Source organism: Myodes glareolus, chromosome 6 (genome assembly GCF_982192425.1).
Source record: "Myodes glareolus chromosome 6, mMyoGla1.1, whole genome shotgun sequence".
NCBI classification, from domain to species: Eukaryota; Metazoa; Chordata; class Mammalia; order Rodentia; family Cricetidae; genus Myodes; species Myodes glareolus.
This window is the reverse complement of record NC_142031.1, coordinates 4708106-4726077: the sequence shown is the minus strand read 5'-3', so window position 1 is coordinate 4726077 and position 17972 is coordinate 4708106. Positions and strand designations below refer to the sequence as shown.

At 53.3% G+C, this 17972-nt stretch overlaps 2 protein-coding genes and 1 long non-coding RNA gene across 4 annotated transcripts; 1 reads left to right on the top strand and 2 right to left on the bottom strand.

Annotated features, from left to right (window-relative positions):
- Nucleotides 1-1646: 1646 nt before the first annotated feature.
- Zbtb48 (zinc finger and BTB domain containing 48) lies at nucleotides 1647-8273 on the bottom strand. Of its 2 annotated transcripts, none has more exons than XM_048415874.3 (11): nucleotides 8140-8273; nucleotides 7051-7731; nucleotides 6441-6676; nucleotides 4374-4485; nucleotides 3715-3807; nucleotides 3344-3409; nucleotides 3095-3249; nucleotides 2756-2892; nucleotides 2521-2685; nucleotides 2064-2152; nucleotides 1647-1993 (listed from the first exon to the last, which is right to left on the bottom strand). In XM_048415874.3, the coding sequence occupies exons 2-11, from the start codon at nucleotides 7726-7728 to the stop codon at nucleotides 1697-1699; spliced, it is 2028 nt and encodes a 675-aa protein (XP_048271831.3). In that variant the 5' UTR covers nucleotides 7729-7731; nucleotides 8140-8273; the 3' UTR covers nucleotides 1647-1696. The 2 variants fall into 2 exon arrangements, with proteins under 2 accessions (XP_048271831.3, XP_048271807.3); XM_048415850.3 differs by having other exon boundaries at nucleotides 3344-3430; nucleotides 8140-8272.
- Nucleotides 8274-8575: 302 nt separating this feature from the next.
- Tas1r1 (taste 1 receptor member 1) lies at nucleotides 8576-17941 on the bottom strand. The gene is made up of 6 exons (XM_048415885.3): nucleotides 16946-17941; nucleotides 13883-14189; nucleotides 11336-12097; nucleotides 10709-10921; nucleotides 10324-10444; nucleotides 8576-9673 (listed from the first exon to the last, which is right to left on the bottom strand). The coding sequence occupies exons 1-6, from the start codon at nucleotides 17230-17232 to the stop codon at nucleotides 8742-8744; spliced, it is 2622 nt and encodes an 873-aa protein (XP_048271842.3). The 5' UTR covers nucleotides 17233-17941; the 3' UTR covers nucleotides 8576-8741.
- Nucleotides 9437-14912, top strand: LOC148121594 (uncharacterized). The gene is made up of 2 exons (XR_015738023.1): nucleotides 9437-9574; nucleotides 9655-14912. It is a non-coding gene; the product is annotated as an uncharacterized LOC148121594 (long non-coding RNA).
- Nucleotides 17942-17972: the final 31 nt, after the last annotated feature.

Sequence of the window (17972 nt, the reverse complement as noted above, 5' to 3'; positions counted from 1 at the left end):
AACAAAAGTAATTTTGTTGTTGTTTTATTTCTTTTTCCAAAACAGGGTTTCTCTGTAGCTTTGAAGCCTGTCCTGGAACTCACTCTGTAGACCAGACTTGGCCTCCAACTCACAGAGACACACCTACCTCTGCCTCCCGAGTGCTGGGAGTAAAGGCGGTCACCACTACCGCCCTGCTAGTGAAGTTTATTTTATGGTAGGGGTCACCACAACATGAGTAACTATATTGAAAGGTGGCAGCATTAGGAAGATTGAGAATCACAACTCTGGAGGGTTTCCAAACAGGCTGTGAGACACACACACACACACACACACACACACCAGCCTTCAATCTCCTCCCCCAGAGCCTATCCAAATCCAGGGGAGCCCAATGCCTGGCTGGAAAAGAAACAGGCTAGGATCCCTGAGGACAGATTGAGGACTTCACCCATGCTGAGTGTTTTACCACTAAGCCACACCCCAACTGTGACCTTTATTAGCTTCAGTACAAGCTGTTTATGGCCTATACTGGCAAACCTGGGGTGCACGATTCCCTCAGCTGCTAATGGCCAGGGAACGAAAAGGAGTCAGGTGTGTTCTGAGGGAAGCCCATCTTCCTAGCCTCCCAACACCAGGGAAATTAGTGTATGTAAGGGCAGGAGGAGTATGGCATCTCATGGAGCAAGGGGATTAGGCAAAGCCCAGCTCCAGATTCTGGGGCCATGACCACCACTGGCCCAGCCCTGGATGGGGTGGGATGTTTCAGTGTGTCCATATTTGTTTGACACACCTATCAAGGTCTGTGCCTCCTCTAACCAGGAAGTACTGGTGACAGCCTCAATCAACAGTGTGGCAAAGATGACATCAGACCGTTTCCCCAGCTAGCTCATAAAAAAGTCTTGTACTTCTGACCTAGAGCTTGGCTACCGTGCTGAGGAAGCCCCAGCAGCTTCCTGAAGCAACTCAGGCCCCTGAGCTTGTGTGCTAACAGGCCAAGCAGGCATGAGAAAGCCCCCAGTAATTCGGCCGAGGTTTCCCACCCAGTGAGCTTTCTCAGTACCTGTCTGAGAAGCGTGAGCAATGCGCCAGCCAGTGGGAACATGCGGATGAAGCAGGAAGTCTTCCAGGCTCACCGGGAGACAAACGAGTTAAGCAATTTGAAGATGCATCTGCCGCATCCGTGACCCACAGCACCATGCTCTAGAAGGGGCGGGACCTATGACCCTGCCCATTCAAGGTCTGGATCAAAATAGGACCCTTCCAAGGGGTGGGTTCCTTTGGGCATACAGCCAGTCAAGACCAGCTTCTTAGCTGTCCCTGGCCATGTTCAGCTTCACTGAACTGACTTAACTCTGGCCAATGAAGTCATGACCATGGGCCCTGACTACTGTGCCCAACTTCTGAGGTTCAACCCATGGCTGGCCTCACTTATATTATGCTAAGTCAGGACTCTACCCATTGGCCCGCAGCAGTGAGGGACAGGAGCTATATGGCAAGTGGATGCCACCTCCATTCCCGCCAAGTTCCTCAGCTTGGCTGAGGTTCCCAGAGCTGGGGAAGCCCAGGTACCCACTGGATGGGTACCATGAGGGATGGCTGGGAGGAAGCCCTTCAGTTTGGTCTGGGCCCGTAGCTGCAGAAGATCAATCAACAGATCACTGAACAAGTGAATTCAAAGTCATGTGTTTATTGGCAGATGGGGCTAACTGGGCAGGGTCTACGTGTCACAGCCCTCAGGGACAGCGGCTGTGATGATGAGTGAAGGCTCCAGGACACCGGGGCTGGCAAAGCTCTCCTCTGCACACAGTCTCTGGCTGGGGAGCTGGGCGGCAAGGCCACCCTGGGTCAGGGACTCCACAATGACCTCTGCGGAGCCCATCTCCAGGTCTGCAGGTGGCTGCAGAGCCACCACCACCATCTTCTCGTCCTCGATGACTAGGTTGCGGAGCTTGCGCTGCCGTGGATTGTAGTTTTCCACTCTGTCGTGGATCTCCATGTGCCTCCGCAGGTGAGCCTGTGGAGAGGGGACGCTCAGAGCCGGGGACAGAGTGGAGGAGGGGCAGGAGACCCAGGGCGCGGCCTACCTGCCGAGTGAACTTGTAGCCACACTCGGTGCACTCGAACTTCCTCACGCCCTTGTGTCGTCTGACGTGCACTCGTAGCTGTTCCACGGCTGCAGGAGGAAGGGGGCCACCGGCATTAGGAGCAAGGAACACGGCAGGGACAGGACTGAGATGGGAGACAAGGCGTCCCAAGGCCTAAGGCACAGGAGGCGGCCCTTGGCAGGGTCTCCCCCACTCCAGGCTCTACAGCACCACACCGAGGCCACCATTGCCCAGGTCCAGGGCGCCCTGCCCCCACCTCCGCCGTCACAGCCGGTCCACTCTCATGTCTCCTAGCACATGGAAGACAGAACTCTGCTGGCTGGAAGGTTCTAAGGAGCACTGGGAAGCCACTGTTCCCTTGATCTCTGTAGACCCTCCAACTCAGGTAGGCAGGAAATGGAAGCCAGGCCCTCTCTCCCACAGCTTGCCCACTTACCTTTGAAGGTCTTGCCACAGATCTGGCAGAAGTGTGGCCTGCCCTCCTGGTGACGACTGGCCACATGCCTCAGAAGGGGCCCCTTCTCAGTGAAGCGCTGTTCACAGAATTCACAGCTGAAAGGCCTCTCCCCCGTGTGGGTACGGTTGTGCTTGTCCAGACTGGCTGTGGGGGACAAGGTGGAGCTCAGTTGCTGACTTGAGCCCCGGGGAAGGAGGGGATGGACCTGCCTCACCTTGGGTACGGAAGGTCTTGCCACAGAGGTGACACTGGAAAGGCTTCTCGCCTGTGTGTGTGCGGAGGTGCATGTTGAGATTGGCCTTCTGGGTGAATGCGTGGCTGCAGAACTCGCAGACATAAGGCCTTTCATTCCTGTTGGGACAGGGACACAAGGCAGAGGCCATCATTGGGGAAGCCATCCCCTTTCAGCCATCCGTTAGGCAGGAACATGCTAAGCAAGTAGGGCTGGGGTGGGTCCAGGCAGAGGACAGAAGCACAGGAGAATCTGGGAGTCAGGACGGTAGGGGACAGCCGTGCCTCAGCCGCACTCGGGGAGGAGGGAGGAGGCTCGCACCTGTGCTTGGCCTTGATGTGCATCTGCAGCCCGTTGCGGCTTGAGGCCCGGTGCCCACACTCCTCACACACAAACAGTTTTTCCCCACGGTGCTTAAAAGCCTCGTGCAGCTGGAGTTCCGTCCTAGACAGGAAGCACTTGGCACAAGTGGGACACTGCAGGCAGGAGATAGGCAGAGGGAGCAGAGCCAGGTAAGGACAGGGTGGGCCGTTCAGGAGCCACAGTGTCCCAGCCCTGCCTGGCACTTACTGCGTGGGGCTTCGGGGCTCCGTGCAGCTTGATCATGTGGCTCTGCAAGTCCTTCTTCTGCATGAACTGCTGGGAGCAGGAGGAACACTGAAAACACAGGCCTAGTCAGCACCAGCACAGCCGCACCATGGTGAAGGAGGCCTAACCCAGATCTGCTGAAGGCTGGCTCCCAAGACAGGGCAATGCTCAGCCACCCATGTCATGCCCAGAGAAATGCTGAGCCAGTAGGGCTAGAGACAGTGGCCCTATCTATACTAGTGTCACTGGGTGGGCAAGGAAGGCAGGCTTCAAGGGAGAGGTGCCAGGTACCACCCTAGGCAAAAGGGTCCACATCCCTATCCCACCCGTTACCTGGGGAACAGCTGGCCTACCTTGTAGGGCATTTCCCCAGTGTGTGACACCATGTGCACCCGCAGCTCCATCCTCCGGCGGAACGTCTCCTGGCACACGGAGCATGTGAAGACCTGGCAGTGTGAAGGGCAAGCAGGGCCAGCATCAGGGAGGGCCTCTGCCGGCGACGGCAGCCTCTGCAGGGGCTTCCACACGCTGCTGGGAAGTGTCTGCCTGGGGCAGGGGATGCTGGGGTAGGAGAGGGCAACATGTAACCTGCCTGCCTACATCACAGGGCACTGCACACTACCACATGCCAGGCCCTGCTCAGCTCCAGACAGGCTAGAGATGGGCCCAGCTGCTAATGACCAGTCTCTGGGAAGAGAAAGGTGGGGTTTAGCCAGACACTACCCACTTGGGGCAAGAGAACAGGCAAGGTGGCCCTTCCCAGCAGCCATCCCCCACTAACACTTTCCTTGCTCCAAGCCTAGGATGGAGCTAACCCAAAATATCCCTGTAGTGCTTATTCCTCTGAACAAGTGTCCCCACTTGTACTATGATGTGGACATGGTGACATCCAAGGCCCCTGCAGCTCTTATTTTATAATCCTGGAGAGTTTCCTGGGGGTCCTTCCCAGATGGCATGAAGACACAGGCCACCGGGCTGCTGCCCACAAATACTTGGACCAATTCCCAAGTACCTGTTCTGAGCGGTTCATGCAATTCCGGGCTTCGTGTTCCAAAAGGTTCTCCTTGCGAAAGTAACACTTCCCACATTTGGGGCACTCGAAGGGCTTCTCCCCAGTGTGTTTCCTGCCGAGAAGAGAGGCTGCAGCGTTGTGGGGGCTAAGAGGCTTTCCCACTTCTCTGGTACTCGGGACCCCTCCCACTCCTACACAGGCCTATGCTGTGGTACACAGGAGGGGGTGTCCTGAGGCCAGTCAGGGCTCACCATGTAGGTTCAGTGACACCCAGGTTGGATATGCAGGGGCAAGACTAGTAATCCCCTCCAGTGTAGAGACCCTCAGGAAGGGAAGACACAGTAGCCACAGGTCCAAGTGGCCCCATCCTGGAGAGACAGCTGGGAGCCAGGAGCCAGCCCTACTTCCGCCAGCCTCGCTAAATGGCTGAGTTAGAGCTGACTGACACAGCCTGGTTATGTAGCCTCTCTATGTGGGCTCCACTTTCAACCCCATGGTAGATGGGTGATATGGCTCAGTGGACAAAAGCTCTTGGCTGCCAAGCCAGAGGACCCACGTGGGGGAGAACATCCACTCCTCAAGGTGTCCTCTGGCTTCTGCACCCCCACGAGTAAATCAAATGTAAACACCACCACCAGATTCTGCTCTCTTCATCTCCCTGACATCACAAGAACGTCACAAGGATGGCTGCAGCGGCTCATGGGGTCCCACCGTCTCACCAGCAGGTTCCATTAAGTTCAAAAGCCTTTGAAGATAAGGCAGCCCTCATCACCTCTTGGCTCACAGTCCTCCAGTGCTTCCTATTTCATACTGAGAGGGCCGGGGGCCCAGGAGGACATGGGTGGCCCGAGTGAACTAGCCAGGCTTGCTCCAAGCTCAAGACATTATTGCTAATTCTGTCCCCAACAGGTTGGTTTTCTCAGTGAACAGCTTCCTTACCCTTAGCTTAGCTTACACCTTAGCTTAGGTGGGCGACAGAGGCCTGTAAGGTAATCCCAGCTACTTGGCTTCGATATTTTTTCTCCAGCACTGGGGATTGAACCCAGGGCCTCACGTGTGAGGCAAACACACAAAGACTGAGCTATACCCCCAGCTCATTCACAGCTACTCCAAGCTGAGGCACAAGGATCACTAACTTCAGCCAGCCTCAGTAATTTAGATAAGGCCTGTCTCACTGAAAAAGGGCTAGGGATGTAGCTGAGTGGTAAAGGCCCTAGGGGTCAGACCCTAGCACTGAAGATCACGGGGCCAAAGCACAGGGATGGGAAATGGGTCCCAAGCCCACTCCAGGTGAGCACCAGCAGCTTCCCAGAGTATCATACCAACAATACGTGGCTCAACACCAGCCTCGCACAGCCGCATGGCTACCAAGCACCTAAGATGACTTGTATCTGTGGCACTCGCTTTTAAGTAATTTTAACTTAAAGCAGGCAGATCTCTGTGTTCCTGGCCAGTCTGGTCTACATAGTGAGTTACAGGCTATATAGAGAGACCCTGATTGTTTTTTTAAACAAAAACAGTCCTAGGGCTAGGTATGATGGAGTAGGCCTTTAACACCAGCACTCAGGAGGGAAAGACTGGTAATCTCTGAGTTCAAGGCCAGTTTGGTCTATGTAAGTTTACACAGTAAAGTCTTTCTTTTTAACTCCACAGTTCTACCAGGGTCCCAGCCGGACAAGTGGTCCTTTATACTTCTTACCCCCAGAGCTAATATCCCTAGAAACACAGGCGGCCTCAGTCCTGGGGATTAGCCTCTTGTCAAAGCCTACACTGCCAGACTTCAGAACGCCCTACAGTCAGACCTCCGCTCCAGCTCAGGAAGGAGCCAGGTCTGTCTCATGTCTCACGTGGGCAGAAGTCACGGTGATAGAACCTACTGTTTAGGTGTCCACAAACTCACGATCCACAGGAAGACAGGGAGGATGGAGAGGCATGCCAACCAGGCACCGTGTGGGCCTAACGTAGAGTCCTCCAGCCCCCACAGAGCCCAGAGGAGGGGATTACAGGACCCTTCCCTCAACACAGAAGGGCGCATGGGAAAAGATACTATAAAAACAGAGTGGTTACCTGTTGTGGACTTTTAGGTAGTATTTGCTGAGGAACTTTTTATGGCACGTGGGACATTCAACCGGCACCGCTGCACCTTTCCTGCTGTCAGTGGGCTCGGTTGCTAGGGAACCTGCACCCAGGGCTGGCTCCTCAGTGCAGGGCTTTCGGATGACTTTTGACTTCCTCCTGGTCAGCACAGTTTCAGGCTCAGAAACAGAATCGCCGTCGTCCTCAACTTGAACCACCACTTCCCACTAAAGTGAGAGGAGGCAGCAGGAGGGGCAGGGTCACCAAAGTATCAGCAGTAGCTTCAGGGACCCAGCTTGAATTCCAACCCAAGCCCTATCCCTGATGGTCCCCTTTCTTCAGGGGTCCAGGGAAGACCACAGGTAAATCCCGGCCTCAGAGGAAAGGGGCTCTGTTTCCAGGGAGCTGGCCAGGTTTCTCAACCCTCAGGGAACACTTGTACCCCTGATGCTCACTCCACCCCCAGGAAGCTGACAACCATGGCTAAGTGTAGCTTGCAGAAAGGTCACCTGAGGCTGCTGGCCTCCTATGTTTAACTCCAGAAGCGTCCATCTGTACCCTTAAGCTTGCCCCCCCAGTTCTTACACCCCGGTAGCAGTACCTCATTGCTCTCGCCCTGCAGCGGGGCACCTCCAGCCTCCAAAGGCCTTGGAGGCTCTTTGCAGTCCTCGGACTCTCTGTCCTCTGAGGGACGAGGCTTCACAGCCTGCCTGCCTTTCCCGCAGAGGAAGGAGGGGCTGCTCTGTGCAGGGGAGTCGAGCTGGGACTGCTGACTGTCTCTGGACTCCTGATCCCCAGGGGCCAAGCTCAGAGTCCTGAAAACTTCCTCCTCGTCCAAGTCTGCTGGCTCCTTGAGGTGGCTTTTCACATCCTGGGAGGCAGGTGGCCCCAGTCCGCTCTGGACACTTGGTGCCTGTCCCCCTGAGGTCCTGGGCTGGAAGCTCTGACAAAGCTCCACAGCCTCTGGCACCCGCAATTCTTTGGCTGCCAAAAGCACCTGATCCCTGTTCCCTGAGGTGAGGGCGAGGTGACCAGTGTAGAAAAAGTCCAGCAGGAGGCCAAAAATCTCAGCGAAGCCAGCAGGAAGGACGACGCTGCCTCCTGAGCCATCCCCATAGATCCTCTGGAAGAAATGGCTGCAACAGGCCAGGACACTCCAGTGTGCCTTGAACACCAGGCCCCCCACATCCAGCGTGGCGTCGCAATATTGGCCCTTCTCCCGCTGCTTGTTGAGTTCCTGCAGAACCCTCACGCTGTGCTGTACGAAGGAACCGTCCATAATCTGGAAAGGAAGGCAAACATCACGCTCTGGTCAGCCCTTACACTGGCGTGAGTTGGACCCTTTAACAGCCACCTGTGTTGGGATGAAGGCTTGGGTCAAGGTTAGACGTTTGCACGCGGAGCACAGCCGGAGTGGAGTGACAGCCTCTCAGGGGCGGGGAGTGGCATGGGTTGGCAGGTGGGAGAAAGCAGAGTGGGAGCGCATGGTGCAGGTCAGGACAGGGTCGGGGTAGGGTGCAAGTGAAAAAAAAAAAAGAAAATGCAAATTTGGGGATAGACAAGCGTGAACCCGAACTGATCCGCCGCGCACCCGAGGCACAGCCAGTAGGGCAAGGCCGGCGGCTGCGCACAGGTGACCCAAGCCCACGCCGCGCTTGTAGGTCCGGAGCGGAAAGCGGCCGCCACTCACCGGTCAGCGCCCGGGGCGGTTCGCCGCCTCCCTCTCCCGCGCCCTCCTCACCCGGCCGGTCCAGCCGGCTCACACCGGCCTCACTGCTCCGGGATAGACCACTTCCACCGCCCACAAGACTTAACTACTGCCCGGCCCCCTGTGCGAAGACGCCGCCGTCGCCACGCCGGAAGTGACGTTGGGACGCGCTGACCAGACCCGGACGCCTTGGAGGCGTGGCGCCCTTATGTCCCCGCCCCAAAGGCGTAGCCCCAGAGGAAGACCAATGGGCCGCTGAGGGGGCGGGGCCAGACCTGCATCCAGCCACGCTGGGTCTCATTCCCGGAGTCGCCTAGCAACATCGAGCTGTGCGCTAGGCTCCAGATCCTGCTAACTGATGTGCGGTCCCAAGCTCCCCACCACCCCTGGAACGGAAGCGCAACCAAGACGCCACGCACAACGATTCACGTCTTTATTAGGCTGGCTCTTTCTGTGTGCTTATACATCGCAAGCCATGGCTGAGCTCTCCCAGACACCTCAGGCCCTCAGCCCCCACCCCCGTATTCGCCACCTTCAAGACACTAGAGGCTTCCGGTCTGCCCTGTCCCTACAGTCCCCGCGGATCAGGTAGAGCCGCTGCGCCTCGTGTAGTCTAAAATGGACGCCTGAAAGTGTTCTGTATTGTTGAGGTCTGGACGACAGAGAATCACATAGCACTTGGGGAGGAAGTAACCACTGAAGCCGCCGCTCAGAGTTGTCAGCCCCGCCGTCACATAGGCCGCCGACAAGCTGCTGCCCTGGTAAATACTGGACATGGTGAAGAAGGTGATCCAGGATACAAAGTTGAGGAGAAGACTGAAGGTGACACATTTGGCTTCATTATAGTTCTCTGGCAGTTCCTTACCCAGGTAGCTGCAGGCAAAGGTGCTGATGGAGAGGAGAATATTGTGGGTGAACGCCAGCAGGAAGCCCACAGAGTTGACCTCTGTGCACTCAAGAATTATCAGATGGGGGAAGCGCTGGTATTCCCTGGTGGGCAGTGGGGTCCACAGTGCAAGCCACATGAGACAGATGAGCAAGTGGACCGTGGAACTGACAGCGACAAACAGACTGGCACCATGGTTTTGGGCCCAAGTGTGGTAGAACATGGGGACCTTGGTGGAAAACTTGAAGATGACGACCAGTTGGAAGGAGCGGATTGTCAGGCAGGAGAGGAAGACCGCAAAACCGAGAGAAAAGAGGGGCTGACGCAGTAAGCATGTGGGTACCGTGGGCTCCCCGAAGAAGCCATAGAAGCTGCAACTCCCTGCAGCCAGGGCACCCAGCATGAAGAAGCACATCCTGCCTCCAGCCGACCTCACAACAGGCGTATGAAGATGCCTTATAAACAGACTAGTGGTCCCAATCACCAGCAGCAGCAGCAGTGTGTTAGCTGTGAGCAGCACCACAGAGACAGGTTCGTGCCAAGTCAAGAACTCCACAGTCCGTGAGAAGCAAGTCGTGCTTCCCACAGGTGCCCACTCTTCTTTTCCACAGGGCTGGCAGATCTGAAGATCTGAAAGGAAGAACAAGGTTCCTGAGAGTCAGGTGAGCAGAAGGGAGGGGAGGCGTGGGGAAGGAAGTCCATGTCTTTGTGAGAGCTGCACCTTGGCAGGCAGGTTTTGGAGCCATAGGAGAAGGGAGCCTAGAACAGCCTCAGGCTAAACACATCCTCAAAAGGTCTGTGTTTTGTATGGCTCAGGATCTCAAAGAGGGTTTGCAAACATAGAGAGCTTTATGATTTGGTCTGAGCGAAGAACTTTAAAGATATCTTTGCCTTTCCCTTGAGCATTTCCGTCAACCAGATCCACCTGCTGAGCATCTACTCTGAGGGACCCGACTCTCCCGTCAGCACAGATAGTGAAAGAAAAGAATGTGTCCCCCTGTTGTCTAACACACTGACTTCCTCTGCCACGGATGAGCCTTTGTCTACCGTCAACGCAACCATTCAGGTGCTGACTCCCTGGCACAAGGAAGGGACTTCACAGAAACAGAACAGAACGAAGGAGCTGTATTTCTTTGGATAAAGAGGTTGCTTTTAGGACCAGATTCATCTGTGGAAGCTGACAGAGGACACACCGAGGCCTGACATTTCCAGATGGATCCGCCTGGCAGGTTCTGGGGCCCTTGTACACTGGACCCCTCACCCGCTCACTGTTCGCTCACCACTCTTGTTGAGGAAGGTCCCAGCCTCACACGGCATGCACTCAAAGCAACAATGGTGGGAGCCCACAACCACTCTGTGGTGCCCTTCGAGGCAGTCTCTGGTGCACACAGACGCAGGGACCTGTAAGAAGCCACAGTGGTTTGTAATCACATACAGGGGCCCCAGTCCAGGGACAGCTCACACGTGGCACAGAAACAAGATCTCCATGCCTCTGCCCTCCAGGTTTAGGTGCAGAGCGGAGTCCTGGGAGCATCTGTTCCTGGCAGGCCTGAGCAGAACTCAGGTGGCCTGACATCGGGCATCTCCTTCCTATTCTGGGTAGGCATCACCCCCGGGCTTCTGGTAACAAAGCTGTCACCTGGTGACTGACCATGCCCCTGTTACCTGATTGTTCTTCCCATGCCACCGGATTTTTGTCTTATTTATGTTTAGCTGAACTGGAGACAATGTGGCAGAGCCAATGACCTCAAAGGTCCATTCAGGCCCATTCCAGTCCCAGGCGATGATGTCATAGTCATCTAAAGGATCCCCGATATCATCGAATGCCACCGTGTGCTTATGTAGAAGGAAATTCACCTTGTGGATCTGCTGCAGAAGCTGGGACAAACAGACGTCATGAAGCCAAGCTACCATAGAACACAGACCCAGGCAACCCAGGACACAAGCAGGAACTCTCTTGTGCTTGTCCTGAGTGGTTCCAACCCACCTATAAGGCCTAGTTCCTTCCTCAGCAATCTGTTCCCACTTCTAGGAATCCCCTTGGCCCCTGCCCAGGCTCCTGAGAGACCTCTAGTAAAGGACTCTTTTGCAGACATTGTTGGCCTTTGATATCTCTGGGGCACGGTGGGTGGGAGAAGACAAGGCTCAAAGAGGAGAAGAACTGATCTAAGAGAAGAATAGAGACTCTTCTCATAGTGAACAGAGATTCATTCTCCCCAGATAGTCCATGTACCCACACTGCCAGGGCTGAATGGTCTCCTGGATGCAGACACCCTGGCAGGAATCTCTTACCTGCCAGGGGTAGACTGGACCCCTTGAACAGGTCTCCGAGGTACATCCCAGAAGCTGGTGGAGACCATGGGCCACAGCATACACAGCCTGGTACACATTGTAGGCAGCACTCATGGAGAAGGTTCCAAGCATGGGCATGTTATGTGTCGTGAAGGCATGGCACTCTCGGCACAGCTGGTTAGTGCTGCACTGGGATCCCTTTGGACAAGACCTGGGGGCACCCTTTACTGCCCTGATGTAAGACTCTTCAAACTCCTTCAAGCCAGGGACAAGTCTCTGTTTGATGGCCACACCCAGCACTGTCCCAATGCCCTGGATCCCAGGTATACTGGTGATGTACGTGGAGATGGCCCAGTCTTCTGAGGCAATCCACACCTTGCCAGTCAGGTTGGCCAGCACCACCGACCTGAAGAACACTCTAGCCAGGTGTCGGCTAGAGAAAACCACGACCACAGTGGTCCTGGCTTGAGCTAGCTGCTGCATCATCTGCTGCATTCTCAGGTCACCCACCTGGGCAGAAAAGGGCACGATATCCTTGAAGGCAATGCAGATGCCCTGTGGGGTGGCCAGTTCCTCCAGGGCCCGCACGCCCAGCTGCCCATAATTACCATAGCTGCCAATGAGTGAGATCCAGACCCACCCAAAACTCCGCAGCAGCAGCAGCATAACCTTCACCTGATGCTTGTCACTGGGGATCGTGCGAAGAAAAGACGGGTACTGGCGCTTTGAGCTGAGAATCTCACTGCTGGCCTCATAGCTGATCTGGGGAAGGGTTTCATTCAGTGACATCAGCAACATCAACCTTGGGTGAGGCATGCCCCTCCCCACAGTCCCCACCCAAATCAAGAGGATAGGCTCCTTTGGGGAGTGCCAGGAGGTATGGGGATCTGCCTATAGATCAAGTGAAAGGGCCATGTCATTTAAACACAGAACAGTCCATGCTTCCTTGGCATCAGTAGGACAGGGCAGGAGACCTGAACTCTAAAGTTGAAGGGGTCACTTCTGTCCTGTACACTGTGGGGACTCCCAGGGTCCCCCTGAGAAATGACATGTTCAGACTCAAGTTTGAGGAGTATATCTCTAACTGAAGTGAACTGAACTGCTGGAAAGGCTCAAGACTAGAGCAGGGGCTGATGGGATCATCTATGTGAGGGACAGTGGTGCTCTGTAAAAGGCGAAAGATTTAACCAGGTGTAACCGGTAACTCCAGCAGTTAGGAGGTGGGGGGGATCAAGAGTTTAAAGCTATCCTAGACTCTAACACAAGTACAGGGCCAACCTGGGCTACAAGAGTCCCTGTCTTAAAAAGACAAAAGAAAAAAGATGACAGATAGGTTCTGAAGGGAAACTAGACTTTAATGGTGATGTCTCAAAAAGGCAAAAGAAAAAAAAGAGAGAGAGATTCTGAAGGGAAACTAGACTTTAATGGTGATGGTCTGAAAACTGTCAGTAAAAAGCTAGGTGGGTCGTGAGGCTGCAACGGAGAGTGAGTTCCTCACAGAGCCTCTGGTGGGGAAGCTGGGTGAGGAAGGCACGCGCCAAAGTCAGAATGCATGGTCTCCATGGCCTGGAACAGGAAGAAAGAGGAGACCAGGGAAATACCAGCTGCCTCAGAGGCAGGAGACAAAAGGACTCTCCAGAGAGAGGATCTGACAGTAAAGGGGGTAGGGTATTAATGTCAAGGATAGTGCCCTACAGCCGAGGTCAGACAGGCCACAAAGCAGCCACGTACAGTAAGAACTGAAAAGCACTCTTTGAATTTGGAACTGAAGAAGGTATTCCTACAGTTAGACCAAGTGTGGACAGAATCCGAGACCGAGGCAGAAATGGACGAGTAAAATAAGCTAGACTTTCAGAGAGCTCTAGGAAGTTCAACGGCAAGGGGCAGGAAGAACCAGACTCATGAGGACAGGGGAGAGGGATCCCTGCAGACAGAAGAGCTACTTGGACAGACTGCTGAGGACAGCAGCGGCCAGGCGTGGGGCAGCACAGGACCACCGCTGAACAGCAAGGAAGAAAAGCGGCCAGCGGGTGATGCAGTATCTGGGTGGGAAGTAAAGGCTTTTGGGATAGCAAAGGCAGTGGAGTCTTTGGATGAAGAGAAGACAGAGAGTGAGCAGCTGGGTAGCTACTCTTTCAAAAGGAGGACAGGGAGTTAGCTGTGGTGGCCCACGCCTTTAATTCCAGCACGGAGGCAGAGGCAGAGGCAGGCAGATCTCTGTGAGCTCAAGGCTACAGAGTGAGTTCCAGGGCAGCCAGTGCTACATAGTGAGATCCTGTCAAACCAAACAAACAAAAATCAAAAGGCCAGGGTTTCCCAATGATGGCTGAGGCAGAAAGGCTAGAAGTAGCTGGGGACAGACAGGCAGGAAGACTGGGTAGTAGCCATGGCAGCAGAATGCCTACAGCTTGTCTAGAGAACAAGGGCTGCCCAGAGATCCAGGGGGAAGGCTACCTCAGGGAGGGCAGGCTAGCCTCAGGGAGGGCCATAGCTCCCATGGCCCTCCACCCTAGACTCGTAGATTGGGATCCCCAGGGTTTGGCTTACCAGGGGCATCAGAAAGGGGCCCAGCAGGGCAGCAGCAGTGACGGCGTGGTTGGTGTTGTCAGGCCCGATAAGTGCTACCACCTTGGAGGAATAGTTGTGAAGGTCTCTCTGCATCGCTATGTGGTCAGTCTCCTGCTGGGCGAGCACCCTCAGTAAGGCGTACACATTGGCCGACTCTGAGCACACATCATACAGCTCATACCCCAGGGAGACGTTAGGAAGCAAGACTGTGGAGTTGTTTATCTCCTCGATGCTGAACCGCATGGCCTGGAAGAGGTGGTAGCCATGGCCAACGAAGCTGTCAGGCCTGCAGGGAAAGCCCAGGGAGGACTGAGAAGGTTGAAGGCCCGCCCCCACCACCACTACCACCATCTCCTGCATCCCAAGCTTTAGGGGCAGAAAGGACCTCTGAGGTCTGTCCAAGTCAATGCCAGCCTGAACGCCCCCACTTAGCATCTCAGAACTGAGGTGTCACACATTGTGCAGTGCAGAGTCTTTCTCGTATGTACAAAGTTTTCTGCTCTCACCAGAACGCGATGGTTTAATAAAGGAAAGCGAAGACCTTTCCTCCATGGCCGCGGCATTCTGTAGCACACAAGTATCAGAGTGGCATCTCTTTCGGCTGATTAGCCAGGAATGCTTGCTCACCTAAGTACTGTCTGAACTGCTGACTCAAGGTTCCAATAAACTGTTCAATGACTTTTGGCTTAGTGTTGGGACAGAGTTTCCAATAACTTCAGAAATGGCCCTAAGCATACTTTTGCTACTTATACTATATATCTGAAGTAGTGTTCTCAACACTCAACGTATCAAGTTGAAAGAAAAAAAAAATCTGTGTTCAGATGTGCTAAATATTCAGCTGAGATTTTTTTGTTTGTTTGTTTGTTTTTTGAAACGGGGTTTCTCTGTAACTTTAGCTGACTAAAAAGTCACCCGAGTGCTGGGACTAAAGGCCTGCGCCACCATTGCCCGGCAGCTGAGATTCCTTTATGTAAAAATAAACAAGAACATTCATCTCATCATCTCATTACCATTAGTCTGTCTCTGTCTTCTTATTTATTTATTTATTTGTTTGTTTGTTTATTTTGGTTTTACTAGACAGGGATTTTCCGTAGCTTTGGACCCTGGAACTCACTCTGTAGACCAGGCTGGCCTCAAACTCTCAAAGATCTTCCTGCCTCTGCCATCTGAGTGCTGGGATTAAAGGCATGAGCCACCATGCTCAAATATATATCTATTTTGTATAACTAAAGTCATGTTTAAAATTCTCAGGAGGGGATGGAGAGATGGTTCACAGTTAAGAGTTAAGACTGCTCTCACACAGGTTTGGGGCGCTCAGTTCCCAGCACCCACATGGCAGCTCACAATCATCTGTAACCCCAGTGCAGGAGCTCTGATGCCCTCTTTTGGCCTTTGTGGGCACCAGGCATACATGTGGTACCCAGATATATTTGTAAGCAAAATACCGACATACATAAAAAATAGTCGGATGGTGGTGGTACATGCTTTTAATCCCAGCACTTAGGAAGCAGAAGCAGGTAGCTCTCTGAGTTCGAGGCCAGTCTTGTCTACAGAGTGAGTTCCAAGACAGCCAAGGCTACACAGAGAGACCCTGTCTCAAAAAACAATAAACAAATAAATAATAAAAATCAATCCTTAAAAATATTTTCCAGGTAAAAATTGGCATGAATGCAAAAACTTAAGAAGCCCTGCCCTAAAGAAACAGGGTTAACACATATGCGCACACACACACACACACACACACACACTCAAGCACAGACAAGCATACACACCGGGAGGTCCACATTAAGGAACTGGCTTACATGCCTGTGCGAGTTACTCAGTTCAAAATCTGTAGAGCTAGCCAGTAGGATGGACAGTCTAGTCCTGAACCCGAGGGCAGGTGGGGACCGTAGTCCTGAATCTGAGGGTCGAGTCTCTTTACTCAGAGTCTTTCTTCTCTCTGAGGCCTTAAAGGGATTGTGTGAGGCCCACTTATTGTTCATGGACAGCCTGTTTTATTCAATCTATCAATTTAAATCTTAATCACATCACAAACAGACTTTTCCAGCAACATCTAGACTGACATTTAAGCCAACAACTCTAGGCACCATCTCTTGGACAAACAAAATGTAAAATTACCTCACACCTGCCTTACAGGTTCAACCTAGGCTAAGCTTTCTCTGCTCTGGACACTGTTCTCAACAGAGCATGACGCTGAAAACATGACATGCAACCCTGCTGCACAATCTCCAACTCTCTCCACTCTCCAACCCTCTGCCTTCCGGAAGATGCCCGCTCCCTGCTTCTATCACTCCTGTCTCGTGTACAGAGAGGCTCAGTACCTCTTGAACAGAGAGTCCTTCAGTTTTATAAAGCCAGTTTTCTTGTGTCCTCAAAACCTGTCTTCCAAGTCCAAGTTTCTCCTTCCCAGCCTCCTGTTGGAAACTCTTTGGCCTAGTCTTCACAGGCCAGGGCTTCCAGAACCTTACTTGCTTCCTGGCCAACAGTCAGGTAGTCTGTGTGTGTAGAGTATCTCACAGCCTGTCGGCCTGTCGTGAGAACACTCTAGACCTCCCTTCCCAACAGGGGACTTGCGTAGACGAAGAGCAACCATCTTTAAGAAGAAACCCGTGGGGAATCCCAAGTGCCAGCTTCAGAAAAGCCAGGGGCCTTTGAGTTATAATATGCTCTAACAGCAAAAATGAAAGAACATATCACAGTACAAATAAAATACATTGTGGTATAAATAAATAGGTGGTATCCTAAAGTAGAAACGGATGGACTCGTTCAGCTATCAGCCAGACTTCAGTCCTTGCAGAACAGAGGGGAAGGATGGGCCAGAGGTAAGCAGAGGAGCCTCTGTGTTCCACTGTGAGCCCCTCTCTTTCTCCCTGCATCTCGGACAGGGTTTCTAGCCTAGGCTGGCCTTGAACTCACAATGTAGCTGAGGATGACCTTGAACTTCTGATCCTTCCAGTACTCTAGACAAGCTCCAAACCAAACCGATTGAACCACATCCCCAGTCCCCTAAGTGACAGCTTTGATGACCCCTTTACTCACCTGTCACAATGTGTCACCTGGGGTTGGTTTCTCACCTGCAGATAGTCTGCATGGAGACCGAACAGGCCTGCGAGGAGGTAATCTCCTGGGAGGCTGAAGCTCGGCGAGGACTCTGTCTTGTAGCAGCTGAAAGCCCAGCAATAAGCAATGTGGAGCTGCAGGCTGACCAGGTATGCTGCCCAGAAAAACATGCTGGCCAGATGCCCCTTTGCCCAGCATGGCTGAGCACACCTTGGACAAGGCTGGCGTCTTAAATACAATGAGTGACAACTGCCCTGGCGCTTCATAGCTTCGTGCCCCTGGAAGGGGTGGAACAAGTCCCGTTGCAGAAAGACGGCTAGTCTTCCGGACTGTGGTCTCTCTCAGGAACTGGGCAGGGTCAGGGCATGCATGCAAACAAGGTGGCCCCCTGAGACCCCTCCTCTGGACGGTTGTGGTTTCTGCCCTTGCTTGGGTGCTTTTGGCTTCACCTGGCTAGGGAGGGGAGCCCTGATGGTTTTCCGGGAGGAGACTCGGGCACTAAAGGTCAGGGTTGCTCTCAGGCAGTTGTTGGCTTTTTTTTTTTTCCTTTTTTGTGTTTTGTTTATTTTTGTTTTTGAGGCGGTCTCTTGCTCTGTTGTTCAGGCTGGCTTTGAACTCCTGGGCTGAAGCCATCCTCCTACCTTTGTCTCACGGAAGTAACTGATAGATAGTACTGTTGGCTGTCAAGAGTCTCCTGAGAGTTACAGGAGTTAAATAATTTAGTAATCCTCATTTAGTAAGCCTGAGTGGTCACCTACTGGCCCTAGTATTCAGACTTTCAAAATGTATTTAATCATCATGGTTTAACCTTGTCCTCCAGGATTGCTCCCATCGGCCAAAAGTCAAATGTATGCAAACCCAGCATTATACAAATGGGCCGAATTTGTTTTAAAATGCCAACCCTGTTTTTATTTTTTATTTTTTTCTGCAGGAAGAAAAAGAAATCCCAGGTGGATTTCCTGAGAGGTCGCCTTGTGGTTAAATCCAGGGGCTTCGGCTCCCACTC